This window comes from Otolemur garnettii, unplaced genomic scaffold (genome assembly GCF_000181295.1).
Source record: "Otolemur garnettii isolate 467f Iridium unplaced genomic scaffold, OtoGar3 scaffold00101, whole genome shotgun sequence".
Taxonomy (NCBI): Eukaryota; Metazoa; Chordata; class Mammalia; order Primates; family Galagidae; genus Otolemur; species Otolemur garnettii.
Genome location: NW_003852496.1, coordinates 1,689,374 through 1,713,142, shown reverse-complemented (window position 1 = coordinate 1,713,142; position 23,769 = coordinate 1,689,374). Strand labels below are relative to the sequence as shown.

The 23,769-nt window shown below is 53.4% G+C and overlaps 1 protein-coding gene across 2 annotated transcripts in view; it reads left to right on the top strand.

Annotated features, from left to right (window-relative positions):
* Positions 1-22,320, top strand: part of MGLL (monoglyceride lipase) — a 123,463-nt gene extending 101,143 nt beyond the window's left edge. For both annotated transcript variants that reach the window (XM_012809238.2, XM_023516955.1), the window contains exons 6-8: positions 2,843-2,932; positions 16,351-16,566; positions 19,050-22,320. In XM_012809238.2, the coding sequence (XP_012664692.1) occupies positions 2,843-2,932; positions 16,351-16,566; positions 19,050-19,175 (432 nt within the window). In that variant the 3' untranslated portion in view covers positions 19,176-22,320. The remainder of the gene's footprint in view (positions 1-2,842; positions 2,933-16,350; positions 16,567-19,049) is intronic.
* Positions 22,321-23,769: the final 1,449 nt, after the last annotated feature.

Genomic DNA, 23,769 nt, shown 5'->3' with positions numbered 1-23,769 from the left:
CAGGTCGTCAGGGGGACTCAGCTCTAGGACACGACACCACATGCAGAGACTGAGGGCAGGTCGTCAGGGGGACTCAGCTCTAGGACACGACACCACATGTAGACACTGAGGGCAGGTCCTCAGGGGGGCTCAGCTCTAGGACACAACACCACATGCAGAGACTGAGGGCAGGTCCTCAAGGGGGCTCTTCCTCTACATCGTCATCCATGGGGTGTTACCTTAACGGCCTGGTCCTTTAGTGCACTCCCTCACTCCAGACCTGCCAGCACCAGCTCCTTCAAGGGTATGACAACACCCGCCAGCACTGCAAGTCCTGTGGCAGCAGGACACTCCAGGTGAAGTCACCTCCCACCTCCAGCCCAAGCAGCACACACGTGCTCTCACCACATCTGCTGTCCACACAGGTGGCAATAGATCACCGCGGCCACGGGGGAGAGTCCTCCCAGGCTTTGCCTTAGTCTGCCAGTGAGTGGCCACTGTCGCCTTGCTCCTTCCAGTGACCCACCCCAAGCGTTGCTCATTTTGTAGGGCAAGTGCGTCTAGGACGCGGCTCTCCCTTTTCTCTTCCTATGAGATTCTTTTCTTTAGAGTCTTTCAGATGCAAAAAGTTCTCCTTTAGTGGAAGAAAAAAAGACTGTGTGCTGGGTGAGAGGACAGGAGGTTTCTCCTATAATTCTCTCCTGAGATAGATTTGCTCCTGGCTCTCTATGTCCCCTCCCTGTGAAGCCAGAACAAGGAGGGCTCTCGTGGTGGCAGCCTGAGCTGTCAGCATCTTCTCCAGAGCCCAGGAGGAGAGGCCTTGGCTCTTGTATCAGTGTTTAGATTTAAGCAGTGCCAACATCATGAACGCAGATTTATAGACCAAGGTAAGTCTCTGTCTCTTTACAAATGACCAATCCTAAAGATGGGCCAGAACCAGTGTGCCACGTCCATGCAGAACCAGGCGATGGGCCTCCAAAACAAATGGGGAAATGAGAAATCTGGTGGTGGGCTCTGATGAACAGGGGCTGCACAGCCACGCTCTTTCACCTCTGTGGCAGGCGAGTGCTGAGGTGCTATGTCCCAGGCTGTTCCCTGGCGCTTGACCATCTAATCTAGGAACAGGCAGGAAGCTGTTTTCAGGAAAACAGCCACATCCTTGAGAGGGCTGCATGGGGCAGACGGGCCATACCGGAGCTGTCTGGGAGGCTGGAATCCACACACCGTCCTGTCACCCACAGCCTCACTGTGGCTTGAGGGAGTGGCAGGGTCACATCTGATCAATTGTCATGACAAGAGCTGTGGCAGGGCGTACCAAGAGCAGCAGAATTCTATGTAACTTTGGAATACAGACTCATTTTTCCCCTTAGAGCACTATTGCTAAGGAGATGGCTAAGCCCTTGGGAAATCCATCCCTCTTATACAGACGGAGTCTGGTGAAGGCTGCAGGATCACAACCCAGGCCCCTCTCACTGTCATGCTTAAATCTGTTTTAACCTTTGAAAACACAGATCCCAATTCCAAAATTTAAGTTCTCAGAGGGGCTTCCCATTCTTGGAGTTCACAAGCAATTTCTCTGTGTTTAAAAGTACCCAGATCCTTACGTGGAGTTCCCCAAATCCCCAGCCTCTCTTTCCCGAGCTTGTCTGTGGAGCTGTCCACACACGTTGCGGGCACGTTGGCAGCAGCCATCAGATGACTGAGGTTTGTTTGCTGCCTGCCTGGTCCCCAGGGGCCTGAAAACAATTGTGGTGTGAAGTTACATCACACTTGTGCGGGCCTAGGAAGTAGGAGGGTTTAGCTCTGGGTCTAAAGGGAGGCTGGGGAAAGGACAAGCAGCAGTGTCGCCTCAGAGAGTGTCAGTTGAACCTCGTCTCACATCCATGCTCTTTGCAAAGATGGAAGGGCTGTGCCGGCTGCTTCAGAAGGTGGTCCTTTGATGCGCATTGGTCCCCTTATCATCAAGGGTACTGAGCTGCGTGTCATGTGCCCTTGGCATGCTCCAAGGATTCACCACTTGTTACCTTCCGTGTGATTCTAAATTCAGCATTTCGCAGCTCACTTTGGAAATAGCATCTCCCATCCCCACGTGTCTGTGCACACTGCAGCAGTGAAAACAGGCCCTCTCTGCAGGCAGAAGTGTGAGATCTGGGCTCTCTGTTTTCCTGGGAAGGAATGACAGGAGGGGGAAGGAAGGCTTGGGCTTGAATCAGGCTCAAGTTCAATGAGCATGTACCAAGCACCTACTGTGTGCCTGGACTTTCTCACACAGTAACCTTCATTAACCTTCCTTCCCCGAGGTTCTTGTTGGCAACTGTGGAAACAGAGGCTCAGTGAAGCTGAGAGCCTGGTCTACAGAGGCAGCAAAACCAGGGCCCGAGCCAGGTCCCCTCCCCTCTGCCACACGGTCCCCCTCCTGCTGGTGACTAGCTCTGCTTCAGTGTGGAGGTCTTTCTGATGGGCGGCCCCTCTGGGTCCTTCTGAGCCGCCGTGCTTCCCTCTCTCTGATCTAGCAATCCCGCATCTGCCGTGTATGCTCAGCACCTCTGAGAAATGGCCCTTGTACAGGAGCTCAGCCTAGGCAGCTCTAACAAATTGTTCAGAATTACAGCCCACAAGTGATTGTGGGGAAGGTGACCACGCAGAATCCAGAGCATGAGGAACCAGAGGGGACAAGGCAAGAAGTCACAAGTCAGACCTGAGAATCTTGGCTGCTTGGTGTTAAGTACTCAGCCTTGGGGGAGGAACCTGGCTGAGGTTCGGTTTGGGCATCATGCTCCTTAATTCACTGCCAACTGTCACTTAGGAGGAGCCTGGCAGGGACTGCACGTGTGCTCACCGCTCTCGTTTCCCTTCCGTCCAGGTCCTGGCTGCAAAAGTGCTCAACCTCGTCCTGCCAAACCTGTCCCTGGGGCCCATCGACTCCAGCGTGCTCTCTCGAAATAAGACAGAGGTGAGAGGCTTTCGGAAGACTAAGGGGTGGTTTGGGGCCTGCGGCGAGGGCAGCAGCCCTGATGGAACATCCGTGTTTTGGCTCTGTCCTCATCCTGTGGGAATTGATGGGGACATAAAGAAGCATGAGATGTTGCTGGCTTCAAGTCTGGGTGAGATGGGAGCAGAGGTAGCTTGCCAGGCAATTGTGTGCATCCTGGTCACATCTCTGGTGGCAGGGGACAGAAACCCAAGTCAAAGTGATTTCAGCAAAAGGAGGGATGTAGTGGTATGTGAGACTGAAGACTTCAGGCAGGGTGGATCCAGGGCACCAAAAGTCTTATCCTCCAGGTGTCTCTCTCAGCTCCCGTTTTCCCTGGTTCAGCTTCATTCCCAGACTTGCTTTTCCCAGGTGGAGGCAAAGAAGGTCCCTGGCAGTTCTACGTGAGCAACCCCAGTGGGAAGGGCAGCACCTGTTTCTAGCGAAAGTGTCCGGGCTGATTCCCCCTGGCTGATTTTTCAGACCTGGATTATCTGTCCAGGAAGGGGAACAAGGCTGCAGCTCCCTGTCCCTACAAACTAAGAGTAAAGGAAAGTTTACTCCTGGGGAGTAAACTGGGATGGTGGTGCAGAGGAAGGACAGGACCATACTGCCCCTGAACAAACCGAACCCCACAAGGAGAGAGGACTTGCCTGCGTTACCCCCTGGTGGCTCAGCCTAAGACAAGGAGTGTGACCCCCACCCCTGCCCTCCCTGTGGGCTTGCAGCTAGGGGTAGGCGGCATCTCAAAGGCACCAAATTTGTCTTCACAATTAAGCAAATCAATTTGCCACTCTTTTGCCACAGTTTCCCCTCTTGCCTTAGGGGTTTGAGATCAGTGGCTTCTTGAGAACCCAGGGAGATAGAGCAGGGAGCTCTGGTGTTGGGGTGGTCTTCCTAGGTCTACCTGGGCAGTTGCATTCTAACTTCATTGAAAATTTGGCCTCCTGTTCCAGAGTTGCTTAGAGAGTGGGCAACTCAAGGGGAACAGTCTATAACATGATGGAAGGAGACTAGAAGTTGAAAAATCCGAGGCCTCCAAGGGCCAGCTAATAAAAATCAGGCTGGCAGAGGCCCTGGGGAGCTATGAGGCCTGTGGGAAGCTGGAGAGATTTGATCTGTACAAGCCATCCATCCACATCCATTTAAAACCCATGGTACAGGGCGGCGCCTATGGCTCAGTGGGTAGGGTGCCGGCCCCATATACCGAGGGTGGCGGGTTCAAACCCGGCCTGGCCAAACTGCAATGAAAAAATAGCCAGGCATTGTGGCTGGTGCCTATAGTCCCAGCTGCTCGGGAGGCTGAGGCAAGAGAATCGCCTAAGCCCAGGGGGAGTTGGAGGCTGCTGTGAGCAGTGTGACCCCACGGCACTCTACTAAGGGCAACAAAGTAAGACTCTGTCTCTACAGAAAAAGAAAAAAGAACTAAAACCCACAGTACCTTCCAAACCCACATCTGGGGCCAAATTTGACCTTCCAGGGGCCACTGACTGACATTTCAGTACAGAAAGAAAAATTCCAAAATCAGATCCCTACAGTGAAAAGGCACGGCCTTCAGACCACAAAGACCAAAAGCAAACCCTGACAAGAATGAGAGCAACATTAGCCTCACTTCACAGATGAGGAGACCAAGGCTCTGAGGGGTTAAGTAACTTGTCTGAGTAACTTTGTGACCTTTGAGCTTTTCTTCCTGTTGTGCAGTAACTGGGCCCTCAGCCCATGGCCCAGGGCCTTGCTCTGAGTTCAGGTCTCACTCCATGAGGGGACCTCAGTGTGGGAAGGGGCTCCCTCACCTGCTTGCCACCTGCAGGAGGTTGTATCTGGAATGTGCCACCTCTAGCAACACCAGTTATCTTCTGGGGAGCTGAGCTAGGACAACCATGAGTTTAAAAGAGAGACACGGCTGGGCACGGTGCCTCACACCTGTAATCTCAACACTTGGGAGCCTGAGGCAGGAGGATCGCTTGAGCCCAGGAGTTCAACACCAGCCTGAACAAAAGCAAGACTCCGTCTCTACTAAAAAAGAGAAAAATTGGCCAGGTATAGTGGCGGGCACCTCCCAGCTACTCAGGAGGCTGAGGTGGGAGGATCGTCTGAGCCCAGGAGTTTGAGGTTGCTGTGAACTAGGTTGATGGCACAGCTCTCTAGCCTGGGTGACAGCGTGAGACTCTGTCTCAAAAATAAATATAAATAAGAGAAACCTCCCTTTGAAATCTCTGAGCCCACCATCTAGGTGCAAAGCCGCATTGTTTATCTTACCACCTGAACATATGTAGGCAAAGAGGGAAAAAAGATAATAAAATGATTCCAAACCCTCTTTCTTTAAAAGTATCAAATTCCAGAGCGTTTAATCTGCTTTTCTGCAATGATGAGGAAGTCCTCTGAAGGCCTTCCTGAGAAGGGGCGCCCTCCTCTGCCCCTTCCCTGCGGAGACCTGTGTTCTTTGCACACCACCCTGTGAAAGGCTCCCCCGGGGGGCCAGGCCACCGATGTGGTTGTTTAGAAACAGGAATAAATGTCACTGCTGACAAGACACACAGAAGGCAGGTCACTGACCAGCCTGAAGGCTACACTGTGGTCAGAAAAATAAGGAACAAGAGTTCCCATTTCTCTGCAGAGAGAATTAGCCCTGCCTGCGGCGAGCTCTGCCTCTCTCCCTTTGAACATTCTGTTGGGCTTTAAAAATAGCAACGCCGTGGGGGAAGTGTGCTCAGGAAAGGCAGCCAGCCTCCAGAGTCTTATGGCCCATCTTTAGCTGAGATATTTCCCATGGAACGCTGCAGCTATAAAAGCCTCACAAAGAAAAGATATTTGCCTAACAGGCTCAATGAGGTAGGGCCAGAGGACAGGCAGGCAGGTGGAACACATGGCCGCCCACACAGGGGGTGGGCTGGGGGGCAGGTCACTCTGCCGGGGAAATGCTGACAGCAGAGTGTCAGGTTTGCTGTGGCGAGTGTTCTCACAACCCACCCAGGGCTGTCAGCGCCTGGCACAAGTGTGGCCTCACAGCCACCCCCCAGGGCTCTAGTTTCCCTGCAAGTGTGAAGCCTCCAGGAAAAAAGGCAGAAAAGGCCTTCTTAGTGTCTCAACACCACCAGTGCCCAGTGCTGGCGCCCTTCTTACGTGCCAGCCTCCACAGCCCTCAGGTCTCACGTGACCCCAGGAAGTCAGTCTTACTGTCCGTGTTTGCAATTGTAGCAGTTCAGGCCCAGCAAGAGCAAGTCACTTACCCCAGGACACACAGCTACTGAGTTGGGATTTAAGTCCAGGTCTCTCTGCTGTGGGCCAAGGGCTGTGGGCTCTGAAACCTGGGAAACAGGAAGTCTTGACTCGGCCACTTACTGTTTGCACTTCAGAGTCACTGGCTAGCTCATCTGAGCACCGACACAGCCATCATTCCACACCCAGGGCGGGCTGTTCAAATGGGTGATCTCCCCCTCAGAGAAGCCTTGAATGTGAGTCTAAGTGGCTGTCTGGCCAAGGATGCTGTGGGCGGAGGTGAGGGGGCAGCCTGCTGTGTGACCACCCAGTGCTCACAGGCTGGTCCACTGCTTCCTTTCTGAGCCCCACAGTCCCAGCCATGGAAGGGGCATGAGCAGTAAGGATTGATACCGTGATCTGAGCACACCTTGCACCAGGCCCCTCCACTGTCTACCTGTTGAAGCCCTTTGTCTTCTAGAAGCAAGTCTCTATTCTCTATAAATACCAGAATGCCCTCCAAGTGCATCTGGCTGGATCCTGTAACACGGGCGGGTCACAGGGCGAGCTGTGCGCCCTGGGGGATGCGTAAAGTGGCCCAAACGCCTCCTTCCATTTCTATGGGTGGAGGCCTCTCCTCACCTCACCCCACCCCATGTGTCCTGCGCCAAGGCGTCAGCCCACGTCCCCAGTTTCCTGCGTGTCCTCCACCCACTCTGCCAGGAGGCTCCTCGGAAGGCTCCCGCCGGCTCAGAGGCCTTCGACTAATTGTAACCAGAGCTAAAGATAGGCCCAGCTTCCCACTCTGTCCCCAGGACACAGCCTCCCACAGAAAATCCTTCTGAGAACAAGATACTAACTTTCCAGTAAGCTCACTTTGGCCTGCAGATTTTATTTTGTGACTGTCCATCCTTCGTATTCTATATTCCCCACGGGATGCTTGTTTATCTGAGGCAGCTGAAAATTCACCAGTGTCCTAACAACACACCCAGCAGTAGACGGTCTGTAGGTGTGGGCGGCTCCATGGGGTGGTGGCCAGGGTGCCTGAGTTGGTCTACATTGCCCTGAGCCCTCCACCAGTGTTCCCGCTCCCAACCCCACCCGTCACTCCCAGCACTAACGCTGAGGGAAGCAGCAGCTCAGGTGGCAGGAGAGGCAGGTCCTGGAAAGTTAGTGACTGAGAGGGGCTGTCAAGAAGCCTAGTGCTGTTGAGACGGGAGACCCTGAGGAGGCTTCTGCTCCAAGCACGCCCAGCTCAGCTGCTCTCCCACGGGCCTTTGTCTGTATGTGTGCTGATGCAGGCAGGGCCTTGGCAGTGGAGGAGGGGAGGAAGGCCTCTGCCCAGAGGGTCCATATGAGAACATACCCTGGGCAGAGAGCTCTCCAAGACACGTCTTGGCTGTTGTGAATATGGGGGTAAAATATTTCTTCAAGACCCTGCTTTCCATTCTTTTTTTTTTTTTGAGACAGAGTCTCATTCTGTCACCCTTGGTAAAGTACAGTGGTGTCATCATAGCTCACAGCAACCTCAAACTCTTGGGCTTAAATCTCATTCTGTCACCCTTGGTAGAGTGCAATGGTGTCGTCATAGCTCACAGCAACCTCAAACTCTTGGGCTTAAGCGATCCTCCTGCCTTACCCTCCCACGTAGGTGGAACTACAGGTGTGTGCCATCACAACGCCTGGCTAGTTTTTGTATTATCTTTATTTAATAGAGACAGGGTTTTGCTCTTGCTCTGGCTGATCTTAACTCCTAAGCTCAAGTAATCCACCCACCTTGGACTCCCAGAGTGCTGGGATTACAGGTGCGAGCCACCGCACCCAGCCTGGACTCCCAGAGTGCTGGGATTACAGGTGCGAGCCACCGCACCCAGCCTGCTTTCCATTCTTTTGAGCACATACCCAGAAATGAGATTGCTGGATCTCATGGTAAATCTGTTTTTAAGTTTTTGAGGACCTGCCCTTTTCAAGAGCAACTACACCTTTTGACCCCCCACCCCAGCAGAGCGCAAGGGTTCTCATTCCTCACAGGCATTTGTTAGGTTCTAGGTTTGATACTAACCATCCTCATGGGGAGGGGGCGGTGCCTCATGGGGGCTTTGATCCGTGTCTCCCTGACGGTTAGTGACCTTGAGCGTCTGCTTGTGCTCACTGCTCATTTGTGTGCCTTTAGAGAAATGTCTGTGCACATCCTCTGCCCAGTGTCAATAGGGTCCTGTGAGCATCTCTGTGGTTGAGTCGTAGTCTGGGTATGTTCTGGATATTTAGTAACCTCACCTACAGATACGATTGGCAGATATTTTCTCCCAATCCTCAGATGCTGCTTTTTACTCTATTAACAAGGTCCTTTGATATAGTCCAGTTTATCTGTTTTTTATTTTGTTGCTTGTGCTTTGGGGTCACATACAGGAAATCACTGCTACGTCCAGTGTTACACAGTAGATTCCTTGTTTTGGCTGAGCTATCTGAGAGTAAGTTGTGGACACCGTGACCCTGAGTGTACCTGAGAACTTCAGCTGCACTGCCCCAGAGGACAGGTCAGGAATAGGGGCGCCCACACATGCCTCTGTACCATTACAGGAGTCCCCGAGATACAAACATCCTCCTGAGGTATGACTCACACTTACGGACAGAGGCTATTATAGGTTGCACCTATTCCAACTTACATACAAATTCGACTTAAGAACAAACCTACAAAACCTATCTCATTCATAACCTGGGGACTTCCTGTGTCACACTCAGGAAAAATAACCATAATTCCCTGTCATCATCCTCTGTCTAGTCCATGTTCCAACAGTTGTCAGCAACATTTAATTTTAATACCTGAGACTATGTGATTTTGCTGTTCTGTGACCAACCATTATGAAGGTGGTCCTGCAGGCCCTCAGGAGTTCTTGTCTCTCTCAGTATTTCCCAGTCCCTGGGCCTGCGAGCAGCTGGAGAACATGGCAGCTACCTTTTCTCTTCCTCTATGCCATTTGCAAATTATGTCTTGTGTCCAGAGTCACACCTGCAGGCCCCCCCTGCTCCCGAGTCCAAGGGGGGATCAACTTTTTGCATCACTTTTGCTTTTGAAGGTTCCTTAGCCCTCCAGAAGGAATCCCTGCAGGCTGGTGGTGGGTTTAAACAAACTGCCTATTTGCATTTGCCCAGGGCTGCCAAGCCATGCCCAGCTCATAAGCACAGATACCAGGATGTCCAAAAGGTCAATATTTACAGTGTAATATTTAAAATTTTAATTACATGACACTTTTAAACACAAAGCAATGATCATATTACTTATGGACACATAAATGCATTGGTAAGTATAAAAATATGAATGGGAAGAAAAAGACCCAACTTCAGCATATGGCTTCCCTCCAAGGAGGGAGAAAAGAAGAAAAATGGTCTCAGGAATTGATCTGAAAAAAAAAGATTCAGCTGTATTTTCTACATTCAGTTCTTTTTTTAAATTTATTTATTTTGGAATCATATCGTCTGCATGTGTAAGGTGAAGTCCTTCCCCCAGGACATGTGCCCTCTGCCCTACATTGTACCTGCTAGGTGGGGACCCACGGAGCCCCTCCCCCTCCCGCGTCCCCATCCGGACTTCAGATTTTAATAGCAACAAGTAATTTGGGGGAAAGAATGTTCATTAATTTACATGCCCTTGATTAATGACAACTCCGAAATGTGGGCTGATCCTGATTAATCCTCTTTATATCCAAACTGGGACTGCAGCATGCAACAGCGGAGGACGTGCAGTTCTGTCTGTTTCCAAATGGTTGTTGTCTGGAATTTCAGCTGCTGAGGCCTGGCACCTGCTACAGCTGGCCCAGGGCAGTGTGAGGTCACAGTGGGGACTCAGGCCTCCTGATAAACAGGGTTGCGAGTTGGGGAGGCTTTCTGCTGAGTCAGGCAGGGCCTTATCTCCCCTCTGCCAGCCTGCCCGCAGTGCCAGGGGGTCACCCTGCTGTGCTTGCCGGCTGGGCCATCAGCAGTCATGGTACAGAGTGGAAGGGATGGGGGGCTTGGTGTGAAGGCTACGGGCTTTCAGAAAGACCTGCATCTGGGCCCTGCTTTGCCTCTCTGTGACCCTAAAATAGCACATTGGGTCTCACTGGTCCTTAGGTCCCTGAGAGGTGTCTGCACAGTGGCCCAAGCCAGGTGGACACTGTAGACAGGAGCCGTGTTCTCAGAGCTGTGGGAGAGGCCTGTTGATAGGGAAAGGGCACCGGCATCATTAGGGGTGACAGGCCTGGCTGGCAGACGAGAGGAACGGAATGGGAAGGAGCTTTCCTGGAAACTGGGAACGTTGGGAGCAAGCTGTGGCAGACTGACACCCAAAGAAAGGAGTGGGCCCGGGGAAGTGGTGCATGGTGCCACCGCACTGCTGGGGAGGCTGCCCGAGGGGGCAGCTGCCAGTGTCCACTTGGAGGCTGCACAGGCAGCCAGCGAAGGGGGATGAGGGCTGCAGGGACAGGCCGTGCCAGGGCCCAGAGGTGCAGGGAGGTGCTTGGATACCTGATTCTGTCGAGAGGCCTGCGTATGTCTGGATCTGGGTTGAGGGCTTGTGGCACTGCACGGGGCAGCGGGTCAGGCCCCAGAAGAGGGGACTTGTGGAGTGAGGGAGCCCCTGAGGGCCACACGAGCAAGGCTATTCCTGTTTGGTATATTCCACATTCAGGCCCATTTCTATAGTAAATGCTTATCCGCACTTAGAACATTCCATAAGCCTGGTGTTCCTGACACAGCGGCTGCACCGAGGGGAACAGCCCAGAGAGCTCCGAAGAGTTGACCCCAGCATCCACTGTCACACTTACCAATCCCCACTGAAAGAAGTAGCCAGGGCTGCCTTTTTCTCTGAGGATCCAGGGTCTTAATCCCACTGCAAACAGTCCCTAAGCTGGTGGTCAGCCAGCTAGCCCCAACTGCACTGCAGCCTGTGCAGCCTCTTAGGACCCAGACGTGCGGCTTCCCGGGACGGGTTAGAGAAAGGTCTGCTCATTCACTGACTGCATGTCACCCAGAGCTCCTCTGTCCCAGCCGCCATGCAGGACAAGCAAAGGGACAGACAGACAGAGCCCTGACCCTCACGTCAGGTAGACATGACACAAATGAGCGGATTGCCGAGGGTGAGCAGGCGAGTGTGGGCCACAGGAAGGGCCAGCCTGAAAAGGGAGTAGATGGTGTTAATTATTAACACCATAGAGCAGGGAGCTGGAAACCCCCTCAAGAGGGAAGGTGGAAGCTGCCATGCATGAGAGAAGATTTTCTCTCATCCAGCTCTTTCCACAACAAATTATGTTTCCTGCCATTCAAGACAAAGGTGGGAAATGAGGGAATTATCTCCACAAAAACCTACAGTTCATGTTAGGGTTTCCATAGATTTCTAGATCTCAGAGTTGGGTAGAGTCGTTGGGCACTCTCTCTCCAGTGTGCCGGAGAAAGCTATCTGACTTCCCTGTAATGGAGAAGGATGGATTAGGAGGGATCTAAACACTGGCACAGGAGGTGGGAGTGCAGGATGGGCTCTAAAGCACGGGTGGAAGGCTGAGGCTTCCACAGGAAATGGAAGGGATTAGAGGCAGGAGCAGGCGGAGCCAGCTGTGGACATCTGTGGGTACCTGGGGAGAAAGCACAGGAGGTGAAGCCTGCCGAGGGGACTGCTGTGCCTCTGATTGGGGTAGAAGCGCTCTGCCATCTGCTTGGACTGGCAGTGGAGGGTGGCAACCTCTCTGGCCCTCCAGGTCCCTTCCCCGTCCATCAGACCCAAGTGTTTGTGGTCCTCACTGGGGACTATTTCTGTCTTTTCTGATGAGTGCCAGCCCTGCCAATGCAGGGCTCCTGGCTGTCTGAGCCCACAGCACTAATGCTGCCCTTCCCTTCTCCAGACAGGTGGCACAGCAGGGCACACAGTTAAGGATGAGACGGTGGAGCCACACCACCTAGGTTCCTGTCTACCTAGGTTGCTGTCCTGGCCCTGCCTCCTACTTGCTGTGTAACCTTGGGTGAGCCTCAGTCTGCTCCTGTGTGAGATGGTGGCAATAACAATAGTCTTTGCATCATAGGAGGGACCATGAATAGAAAATGAGCAAGGATAGGTACAGCCTTCACACAGTGCCCGGTGCAGAGTTAAGGGCTCAGTGTGTCGGTCATTTTCATATTATTCTAATTATTCTAATTAAGCTGTGCTACTGCATCTTATCACAGAACAGATTTTTAAAAAATAGGTCAAGAGATTTCACTGTAGCAGTTGTGTCTAGATTTTGCTCAACCGTAAGTTTAAGCAAACTCCCAGCTGAGGATTGCAGCTGTATTTACTGGGCTTTAGTGCAAAGTTTCTTCCCACAGAGAGACAGAGTTCAAATTTTCAAAGGCCCAATTGGCATGTTCCTGGCTGTCAAGTTCAACCTTGCTGAGAGCCTCCAGAGCCCTGTGAGTGGTGAAGAGGAGGCGGGGAAGTAGTCACAGCTCACGACATGTAAAACCCAAGAACCTACAGGGTCCCCAAGAAAAGACTTCAAGTCTCAGCCATTGGAGGCTCCGCGGGAGATCAGTTATCTGGCGTCAAGCTGTGGTCATTCGGACCCATGCCCCACAGTTTGGGCTCCTGCTTCCCCAGTAGGGGCCCAACTCTCTCCCTGAAAGGCACAGGAAGCCAGACCCCAGAGTGTGTCCTGGGCCTTCCTGCTCAGTTCCTGTTGGCCAGAATTCGGTCTGGATGACTACAGGTAGCTGTCCAAACAGGATGGAGGAGGGGTGTGAAAGCAGGGCCAAGGGTCAGGTCTTTGTTATTGTTTTAATGAACTGTTTTGACTTGAGACCAGTGTGACTCACACGCAGTTGTAAGAAACAATACAGAGAGATGTTATGCGCCTGTTACCCACTTTCCCCCCAAAGTGATGTTTTGCAAAACACAGTATCACACCCAGGGCATGACACCGACACAGTCCAGCACAGACCTGTCCACGCCCACAGGGCCCGCATGTTGCCCTTTCACTGTCACAGCCATCTCCCTCCTGCCCCCTCGTCTTTCTTAGCTTTAAAGCAGGAATCTGCTCTCTGTCCTCTCATGTCATGTCAGGAGGGTCACGTAAATGGAAGCGTGTAGTAGCTAATCTTTGTGGACTGAGTCTTTGGCCTTTGGCTTTGAATGGACTCATTTGCTGGCCAGTGTTCTTCTAGGGTTGGGCCTGGTTTGAGAAGGGGCCTGACTGTCTCCTTCCTGGGGGTGATGAGACATTTTCCTGGGACCTTTGTTGAATTTAGATCTTAAGCTTTCAGAAAACTGCTGCTGTAGTTAGGCCAGAATTGCCATCAGAAGGGAAAGTTTGGGCCGCACAGCCTCAGTTTCCCTGTGGTGCCGCCTTCCTCTTCCCTCCTGCTCCTTCTCTCATCCTCCCAGCCCCAGCTGTGGCTCACACCAGTAGTCTGTCCTTTCCCCCACACATCTGGTGGCTCACATGCCAAGCCCAGAATAGGCCATTGTGTAAACAAGGTCTACGTGATCACAGCTTGGGAAACAAGGCCAAGAGCAGGAAGCTTCTTGGCCAACAGAGCAGTTAAGTCTGGGAGCATACTCCCAGCCCCTGCTGTGCTCAGACAACCAGTCAGTAGGGCAAAGCATTAGGCCTGCTTCTTGAAGGAGATGTTAATCGGACCTGTGACCCGCAGCTAGTCCTCACAGCAATGGGGGGAACCCCACTGGTCCCCTAGTCCTCCAGAAGCCCTGGAGATAGCATCCAACAGGGTAGCATTGAGCCAAGGCATGGTTCAAGCAAGCACAGATTAAACAGAAAAGGGGGCTCAGCACTTGTAGCTCAAGCAGCTAAGGTGCCAGCCATATACACCAGAGCTGGCGGGTTCAAATCCAGCCTGGGCCTACCAAACAACAATGACAACTATAACCCAAAAATAGCTGAGCATTGTGGTATACACCTGTAGTTTCAGTGACTTGGGAGGCTGAGGCAAGAGAATCACTTAAGCCCAGGAGTTGGAGGTTGCTGTGAGCTGTGATGCCACAGCACTCTACCCAGGGTGACAGCTTGAGGCTCTGTCTCAAAAATAAATAAATAAATAAATAAATAAACAAACAGAAAAGGGGCTTAGTTCTCTGGCCAGCGACGTCTCAGCATCCAGACACCCATCTTACTGCTCAGTACCTCCAGGTACAATTGTCCACGTGTAGAGGCCCAACTCTCTCCCTAAAGGGCACAGGGAAGCCACGCCCCAGAGTGAGCCCTGGGCCTTCCTGCTCAGTTCCTATTGGCCAGAATTTGGTCTCATGACTACAGGTAGCTGCAAGGGAGGCTGGGAGGTGTGGTCTTTATTCTGGGTAGCTGTGTCTGTTGGGAAGAACAGGAATCCGAGCAACTACTAACAGCAGGTTATTAAACCTCCCCGTGCTTTGGTTTTCTCATCTAACAAGATAATGAGAACCATTCCTCACACAGGGTGACAGTGAAGGTCCAGTGAGCTGTTACACATAGAGACACTTAGTGCTGGGCAGGTGGGAGAGCTCGGGCACAGTAGCTATTCTCATTGTTACTACTCAGTGAGATCCTGCAGATAAGGGCTGGGCACAGTATGTGTCTGGTAGGAGGCACTGCTGTACCTGTGGCTTGTGTCATTGGCATCAGGACTTGCCTGACCCCATGCCCAGGGCTCCGTGTGAATCCTGCAACCCTCCTCCTGGCTGGGTTCCTTGCGGACCCTGAGGGAGCACCCCCTGCAGCCTGGGCCTGTGGCAGCCCTCCGTGCGCTGCCTTGCCAGGCCTGTGTCCTTCCAGCCTGCCGAGCAGATGGCTGGGCCCTGCGGGAGTCATGCCAGCTCAGCTGCAGGAAGCAGCTAATCCGCCTTGTGTAGTTTTGCACAAATGGTTTGGTTTGTGGTGCTCAGTCCCAGAATGGCAAGGAGTTCAGATATGGCAGGGGTGACGGCAGGACAGCCTCTCCCCTCCTGGTGTGGGTCTGGGATTCTGGCTGAGCCCCCATAGGGATGGGAACAAAAGGGCAGGTAGCCCTGGCATTGGAGCCCTGGCCATCTCAGGGGCACCCTCTCACCCCCTGCCCACTGCCTGGCCCCACCGGGTGGCATTCAGCCAGCTGACAGCCCATTAGTAAGGATGTGGGAGCCGAGTAGAGAAGCCTCAGAGCCTCACAACTGCCCTTAAAAGATTTCCAGAAGCTTCTGTGGTCCAGATACCCCATCTCGGCCCACATGTTAGGGCAATGGTCCCCTGAGCTGTCTCATTGGAGGAGGAGGGAAGCTAGAAACCAAGATGGGTCAGAGACAGAAGGCCGGAGTGCCAGGGCAGCTCCTCTGGAGGTAGCCACAGGAGGGGAGCGGGTCCCAGTCTGGTCCCAGGCAAGTAGCCTCTTGTCAAGTCCTATAGAGGGTGAGGTGGCATCAGGCAAGGCCAGGCCAGCAGACCTGGCAGAGCCTCTGACGGCCTTTTGCAGCCCCAGTGTGCACTCAGGCTGGAGCAGCTACAGCCTGACCTGTCCTGGGCTTCCCCCCTTCCTGAGGCCTGTGGGGCAGTGCCCTGCTGAAGCACCTTCAGTGCCAGCCCACACGGCCCTTGCTTTCCAGCATGGATTCTGTGGTACCTACAGTGTGCCCTTCACTCACTGGCAACGGGTGGATACCATGTCAGGGGATGCTGGGTGGGGGGTTGTGGGGGAAAAATCCGGAAAGAAAATCAAAGACCAAAACAGCTTCAGAAGTACTTATGAATAAAATAATCAAACAGTATGATGCTGAGGCTGGTGTGGTGCTCACGCCTGTAAACCCAGCACTCTGGGAGGCTGAGGCAGGAGGATCCCTCGAGCTCAGGAATTTGAGACCAGGCTGAGCAAGAGCCAGCCCCTATCTCTACGGAAAACAGAAGAAATTATCTGGGCATGACGGGGCCTATAGTCCCAGCTACTTGGGAGGCTGACACCACAGCACTCAAAGCCTGGACAACAGAGTGAGACCTGATCTCAAAAAAAAAAAAAAATTCAGATTACTACTTGAAACCTTTCTAGGGGCACCTGTATATATGTGAACCCACAAGCCTGTAAGGAGAGCACAGATCAGGTTCAGGAAAGGGCTGACCACGCCGCTGCCCCAGACCCAGCTGCCTGCCCTGGTATCCAACCTTCAGGCCAGAGAAGGAAAGCCACCAGGAAGCAGGTCTGGCCTGGACAATGATGGGACCCCTCTCTTTTCCCTCCAGGTCGACATTTATAACTCAGACCCCCTCATCTGCCGGGCAGGCCTGAAAGTGTGTTTTGGGATCCAGCTGCTCAATGCCGTCTCCCGGGTGGAGCGCGCCCTCCCCAAGCTGACCCTGCCCTTCCTGCTGCTCCAGGGCTCCGCTGACCGCCTGTGTGACAGCAAAGGGGCCTATCTGCTCATGGAGTCAGCCAAGAGCCAGGACAAGACACTCAAGGTGAGCTCCTGCCCTGCCACTTCCCCCAAGGTGGGGCAGGAAGGCAGTGTTCCTGTGGACGCATCTGCCAGACCCCCGAGGGCCCTGCTTCCCCTCCCCCCAGCATCTCAGATAGGGACCAGCCTGCCTGCCTGGGAAATAAATACAAGGAATCTGAGGCATCTATTAATTCTGAGAGAGCACACGAGTCACTTGCTGATCATTTCATATACATGAGCTTCAAAGGGAAAAGGAGAGAACAAGCAGAAGATTTTATGGTGAAGAAAAGAACCCACACCTGGGCGTCTATTTAGCAAGTAACGTCTCCCAAGACGGTGTCATGCCCCAGCTCTGAAGACACACATGATACACAACTTCCCCTGCACAGCAGAGCAGATGCGGGTCCAGAGCAGCAGTGCCAGCCGGCCTGGAGCCTACAGGTGCTGGTGGGACTGGCAGACACTGATCCACAGGAATGTCTATGAGAACTGTCCCTGCAGACCCAGGACCCTGAGGACAGGCCCTGTGGCTTGAATATGTGGCATCTTAGACCCGAGAGACCGCACAGGGTTAACTGCATGGGCAGGTAGGATGGACAGTATTGTTTTGGGGACCAGAGTTGCTGGTTTTGTTGCCCAGCTGGAGGGAGGAGCCCCTACTGGGCCTTTATCAAGTGACATCTGACCCTGAAATGCTCTGTTCTGTGTTGGGCAGATCATGGGCCTAGGGCACATTTACATCCTGGTCCTCGTGGTCACGGCTCCCTGGCCTGTATCGCCACAGCCTGGGTGCTGGGTCCAAGGCTGTTTTTTCTCTAGGTTATAAAGAAACAGGTAACTTGCTTCAGATACCACACCCACCAAGTGACGGAGGGGGCATCGGGATGCAGATCCTCAGACGCACGCCCACATGGGCTGACAAAGGCTAATAGCTTCACTAAGTGCCAAGTGCTTTCCTCATGCCATTGGATTCTAGGTGTAGACTCAAGGATGAACAGAAAAAAGTAAAAGAAGAAAGAAAGAAAAGGAAAGCTGAGATTTAAGTATAACTAGTCTGGTAAACTTAAGAATTAAAAAAAAAAAGGAAAGGAAGGCTGGCTCTCATTCACACAGAGTCTAACACCTCAGAGGACACTTCGCAAGTTTCAGGAGAGCACCGCTCACGCCATGCTTTACCCAAGGCTGCAGCCTGTCCGCCCCGTGAAAGGAGTCCACTGAGATGGCTCAGTGGTTCATTCATTGCTTCTTTAATTCAAGTATTTATTTGTGCCAGACCCAGAGAACAAGACAGGCAAAGGCCCTGTCCCCTGGAGCCTGTATCCTAGTGGGAGGAGCAGGAAATAGTAACTGAACAGGATGATTAAGGAGGTGGTCATTGCCTGGGGGAGACTGAGCAGGATGGAGGGCAGAGGGAGAGGAGAGTACTTGCTTTAGATGGGATGGACCTGCCTGAGAGCTGATGGTGGGAGGACACTCCGTCCTGAGGGAAGGGCAGTTCAGAGACCTGAGGAAGGGACAGCCTTGGTGAGCGGCTTGGTGGGGACGCGCTGACGGGTGCCCCCCACCTGAGAAGGCTGGCGCTCCTCTCTCTCGGTACCACGAGAAGCCACTTGAGTGTTTGGAGCCCGCGTGGCATGTGCTGATTTCAGTTTCTAAAGCATCCTCTCAGTAGCCTTGAGAACACAAGAGGGGAGGTATGGGGACCCAGAGGGAGAGTGGTGCCACCAACGGCAGCGGAGGCCAGGCAGGTCAGGCTTATGGTCAAGAGGGGATGAGTGACACTAGGCAAAGAAACAGACTTGGGATAGCAAGTGCTCTGCCTGCTGGAGAATTCCACTTGAACGTGGAGGTGTCTGTTAGGAGCTCAGTGGCAGCAGCAAGTGGGCAGTCTAGAGCTCAGGGGATGGGTCTGGCTAGAGATACAAACAGGATGGGTCTGGCTAGAGATTTGAACTCCACAGCCAGCCTGTGAACAGCCTTTGAAGCCACAGGACTGGATGAGATTACTGGGGAGAGCAGAAAAGAGGGCACAACCAAGCCCTCAGCCCACGTCACGGTCAGGAGGCCACTGTGAGCCTCGACTGAGAAGGAGCTGCTAGGGAGGGAGGAGGAAAATCAGGAGCGCACATAAAGCCACGAAACCAGGAGGGAGAGTGTTTCTAGAAGGTGGGCCTGATCAGCTTCTGAATGCTGCTGAGAAGTCTGCTAATGAGAGCACAGAGCATCTACTGGCTATGGCACGAGGAGCAGCTGCCGTGGTGGGCATGGGAGTCAGGTTGGGATGCACTGAGCCTGAAGAAATGCTAGAAGCTGCTGAGATTGTAATTCATTTGAACCATCATCTGATCAAAAGGTGTCAGCCTTGCAATGATGGAAGGTCAGAGCCAAGTCCTCAGGGCTTAGTGGAAGGTTCCAGAGGACATGCAGACCCATCTCCCGCCTGGGGTCTCCTGCCCCCACCTGCCCCTTCTGTGCCCTGATCCCCTGTGTCTCTCCTACTTACAGATTTATGAAGGTGCCTACCATGTTCTCCACAAAGAGCTTCCTGAAGTAACCAACTCCGTCTTCCATGAAATAAACATGTGGGTCTCTCAAAGGACAGCTGCCGCAGGAACCCTGCGGGGGCCCTGAGCACACTGGCCAGGTGCCTGGCTCACGGTCTGGGGGAAGCAGGCAGAGGAAAGGCAGAGGTGAAATCTCAGATGTGGCTTGCAAAAAAAAAAAATCACAAATTGGAGAAATCCCTAGTACAGTTTACTGAAACAAACAAACAAACAGACATTTCTTTCATATATTAGGCTTTCAGCCACTGGATCTACCTTAAGATGTAGACATTTTATGCAAATAAGAAGAGAAAGGTTACTGGCAATTTTCCACAGAAGGCACATGCTGAAATGTCCTTTCTACAGAAAGCCAAGCCAAGCCTCTGCTTGCCTCCCCAGCTCCCACAAGGTTCCCAGGAATTCCTAGTGTTCCCGGGACACCAGCCTGCAATAATTAAAGGGGCCTCTTCACACACTTAACGGAGGCTCCCCTCCTGCCTATTCCCTCATGCTGCCCCAGTGCCCCTCTCTGACCCTCCTGGGCTCCTGGCCTTCCTCTGGCCATGTGATGCTGGTGTCTCCAGAGAGGTCAGCTCCCCTGAGCAGACTCAGATGTCCCTCTGAGGCCCAGAAAATGCCCAGCACTTTCTCAAAATGAGCAGCCATCCATGACTCCACAGCTCCTTGGCAGACTAAGGCCGGGCTTTGTGGAGGGGGAGTGTGGCTTAGCCCAGAAAGAGCTAAACAGACGTGAGGCTGAGGCCTCTTCTCTCCCTTCTGCTCCCCATCCTGCTGGGAGTCTGTGGCAGCCCACTGAGAGCTGTAAGTGTGAAGAGGCTGCTTTTCCTTGAGTAACTAATTTCATCCAGTGCTTTGAGAGGAGAAATGTACTTAAGATGAGATGTCTAATATATAATGTATATTCTAAAGCAGAGACTATTTTGGGGTGTAGGTGGGTGGGAGCAGGGGATCCTGAAGGACTCCAGTGACTGCACAGGGATGGACTGGGACAGAGCTGGTGAAGCGGAGGGCCTGCGCTCCAGGAGCTAAGCTGCGAGTCCCTGAGAGGGGACTAGCCTGGACCTTTCCTACTCCTGGGGGACATGGAGCAGTGGCAGCCCCAGGGACTGCCTGTGGCCCAGACCACTTTGGGTGTCTTAGTGCTGGCAGCACAGCTACCTCTGGTGGCAGGAGAGAGAGGCCCAATGCAGTAGCAGTCCAGGCCTCCCAGCTCAGGGCTGCACAATCACTCTGTGACCCAGAGCAGGGACTGGAGGTGCCCCAGCCCACCCCAGGCCACGGCAGGACCAGCAGGGCCCCGCCTCACCCAGGGCTGAGGCTGGCATCAACCAACCATTCCCAGACAAGGCCCCAAGCCTGAGCTGCCCTTCTCAGGTGCCAACCACCCTGGCCCTGCCCTTGGTCTCATTTGGCACCAGCAATAAATGGGGGTCACCGCCCACCTTGGGAATACTTTCACCTTCAAAATGGGACTTGCTGTTACCTCAGGAGGCTCCTTAGTGCAAATATGACCCTGGGTTGGGGGTGTTTCCACCACCATTGAAGCCCTGAGGGAGGTGCAGTCTAGGGGCTCAGGGGCTGTCGTGAAGTCTGGGAGTCAGAGGCTTTCACCCTTCCCCTAGCAGCGGGAACTGTGCCCTCATCCAGTAATCTTCTCCAGGCTAATTCTGGGTCCCTGACAAGGGGATTCCCCCTGCCCCCCACCCAGCCTTCCTTCCCCCTGCCCAGCCAGCCTGACCTCATCATGGAAGTCCAGAGCTGGCCACCCTGCTGACGGTCACTCTGCCTCGGGGACTGTGGCCTTGTGTCCTCTTCACCCTGCTCTTCAAGAGGGGCCGAGCCTGCACCCCATGCGGGGTGGCCTGAGGCCTGGGTGCTGACTGGGCCTGCCCCCTCACAGATAGCACCTCCTGCAGCCCCATCTTCTTTCTCTGGCTTTTCTTTTAAGGAGAAAAATGTAAACAACTTACTGACAGAGGGTCGCCCAACCTGTGAGCTGGGCCTGTTCAGTGAGCCCGAGCAGCAGGGCAGCTCTGGGAGTGCTTCAGCTTCTCAACTGAGGGAAAGCAGAGACCCTTCCTAAACCCCAGGAGATGCCTCGGGGCTCAGGGTCCTAATTCTCACCAGGAGCTGCTGTAGTGCAGGTCAGCAAAGTCCCCACACCTCCCGCCCCTGCCACTTCCCCCAGAAGCACGTGATGGCAGTGCCATGTCCCAAATTAAATACCAGGCACATGGTCTGACCAAGGGCTCTTTCTGATGCATGGATTTATTTATGCGTAAGCTCCTACAGAGACACAAGACACAGATTCAGCCGCATTTATGTGCCTGGTTAAGGAATCACCAATATTAAAAATAAAAAAAATATTATCTGAAATTGGGGCTGGAAGACAGGATAGGGGATGTCGACACACCATCTCCACCTGCTGAATCAGGAGCCAGGGCAGGATCCTGCCGGTGAGCTGGGTCAGACGCTCCCTTGGGATGCTCCTGAGCCCCCAACCTCAGGAAGCTGCAAGAGCCTTGAACTGAGCCCCTTCTCAACATCAGCTCTGTCCTGACATACCAAGTATCAGAGTCATGCCATCACAGGAGAGAGAGGAACTGGGTTTGGAAGGGATGCCAGGTCACGCTCAGCTGGGCCTCAAGAAGATGAGAAAATGTCAGAGGCCAGGAGGCAACCTGGAGCCACAGCTGACCCAGGCCCCACCTTGGACACGAGGCCCAAGCATAGACATGGCACCCAGTACCTTCCCATGACTCAGGAGAGGCTTTTCTGTACAGTAATGGGTTTCAAGCCTGAAAATCTTCTCAGAAAAAGATACTGCCCGCAGCTAGTGGGGATCACAGCACCTCTCCAGAGGTAAAGGGCAGACAGGCAGCCCCTCCCAGCCACAACCCCACCTACCCTCAGCTTTGGGCTGGTGCCAGAGTCAGCCTGTGAGCACTGGCAGGTGCTCTGGAAGCCGGAGGCCCTCACAGACTCCCACTCCCAGGCCCCGGGGCTTTGGGCTCCCACTGTCTTTTCTTTTTCTCACTGATCCTAACAAACCTCACGATGACTTTCCAAGCAACTCACTGCTTGTTACCATCACTGCAGCCCAGCCCCTTCCCCTTCTGTGTGCTGTGGGTGGGAACATGTGTACCAGTTTAGAACTGTAAAGGAACCCATGTACACTACAGCTAATCTTAATAAACCAGAAGTTTTCCGAATGGTGTCTGTCTGTCCATTGCAGCCCCTGATCCAGGACAGCAGTGTTCCCAGCAGAGATCAAGGGCCTTTTTTCTAGGCAGCAGTGAGTCTTGACTGCATTGCGAGCCGATTACACCAGGTCGTCTGAGACAAAGGCCTGGACCCACGTATGTGGGTTTTGTTTTCTTTCATCCACACTTGGCTCTCCTGGGAGCAGACCCATTCACACACACACACACTCACAGATGCCTCCACCACCCCTAGGCAGGACGGAGGCCAGCCCTCCACAGCCTCAGCTCTGAGTGGCGCACTGCTTCCACAATGCCCCACACACTGACACAAGCTCAACCCACCCTGCAGAGAGAACCCCATCTCCTGTGTGTGATGCTTCCCTGCCCACAACTAGCCCAGCAGGGTCCTTTCAAAGTGTCACTGGAATCACATGGCTTCCCTATAGCTCCCCAGCCATCACATCACCTCCTGAGGGACAGCAGCAGCCTCCTGAGGGTCCCTGTTTCCTCCCGTGCACTCTTCAGAGTGTTCCTACACAATGGCTGGAGCAGCTGTGCAGACGTGAACCAGGGGATGGTCCTTCCCTGCTCAAACTCCTCCCATGCCCCGATCTCACCTAAATACAGGCCAGAGTCTGCACTGGGGCCCACAGACCTGCCTCCACTTTCCATCCCCCGTGTCCACTTGGCCCTGGCCATGCCAGCCTCTTGAAGGGCCATCTTCTCATTGAAACCTTTCCCACCTGGTGCCTGTCCCCTGCCTTCTTTTTCTCTAGCACATTTGTTGTATGACATATTTTGTGTTCACTTGGTGGCTGTCTCCTCCCTGCAAAAGAACATCTTCCCAGACAGAGCCCAGAAGCACCTGTCTTTCGTGGCAGGTGACTGAATGGAGGGGAGAAGGAGTGAGTGAATGAGTGGCTGAGGGGGGAAGAGGGGTGAAGAATGCTTTCCCTGGGACACTAAGCTTGGCACCAGGGGATAGACGCAGGGTCAGCTTCACAGCCCAGCCACCTGTGCAGTCTCTGGAAGGGCCATGCTTGGCTTAACACTCTGCTGTTGCTTTCTGAAAATTAGTAATTTTTAACCAAGGGCCCCCCAACTTGTACCTGGCGTGGCCGAGTGTCAGACGGCCTCTGAGCAGAGGTCCCTCTGGAGCGTGCAGACTTGCAGGACAACCCATCTCTCCAGACCCCCAGGCTCTACCTACTTACAACCAAATTCTGCCCTGAACTTCCTGGTATCGAGCTTGGAGGAAATGACTGTGTGTGTTGGTTTCTCTACCCACCTCTGTGAACATTCATAGATTTATCAGAAGTTCCTTACAGACACTGGGTCTGGGCCCAGGAGGAATGGTGACAGGAGAAAGAGGTAGTCACCCTCACAGAATGAGGACACAGGCAACATGAGCTCTCACCATAGAGCTGAACTATGGTAGCCACACAGCGGCGCCACCAG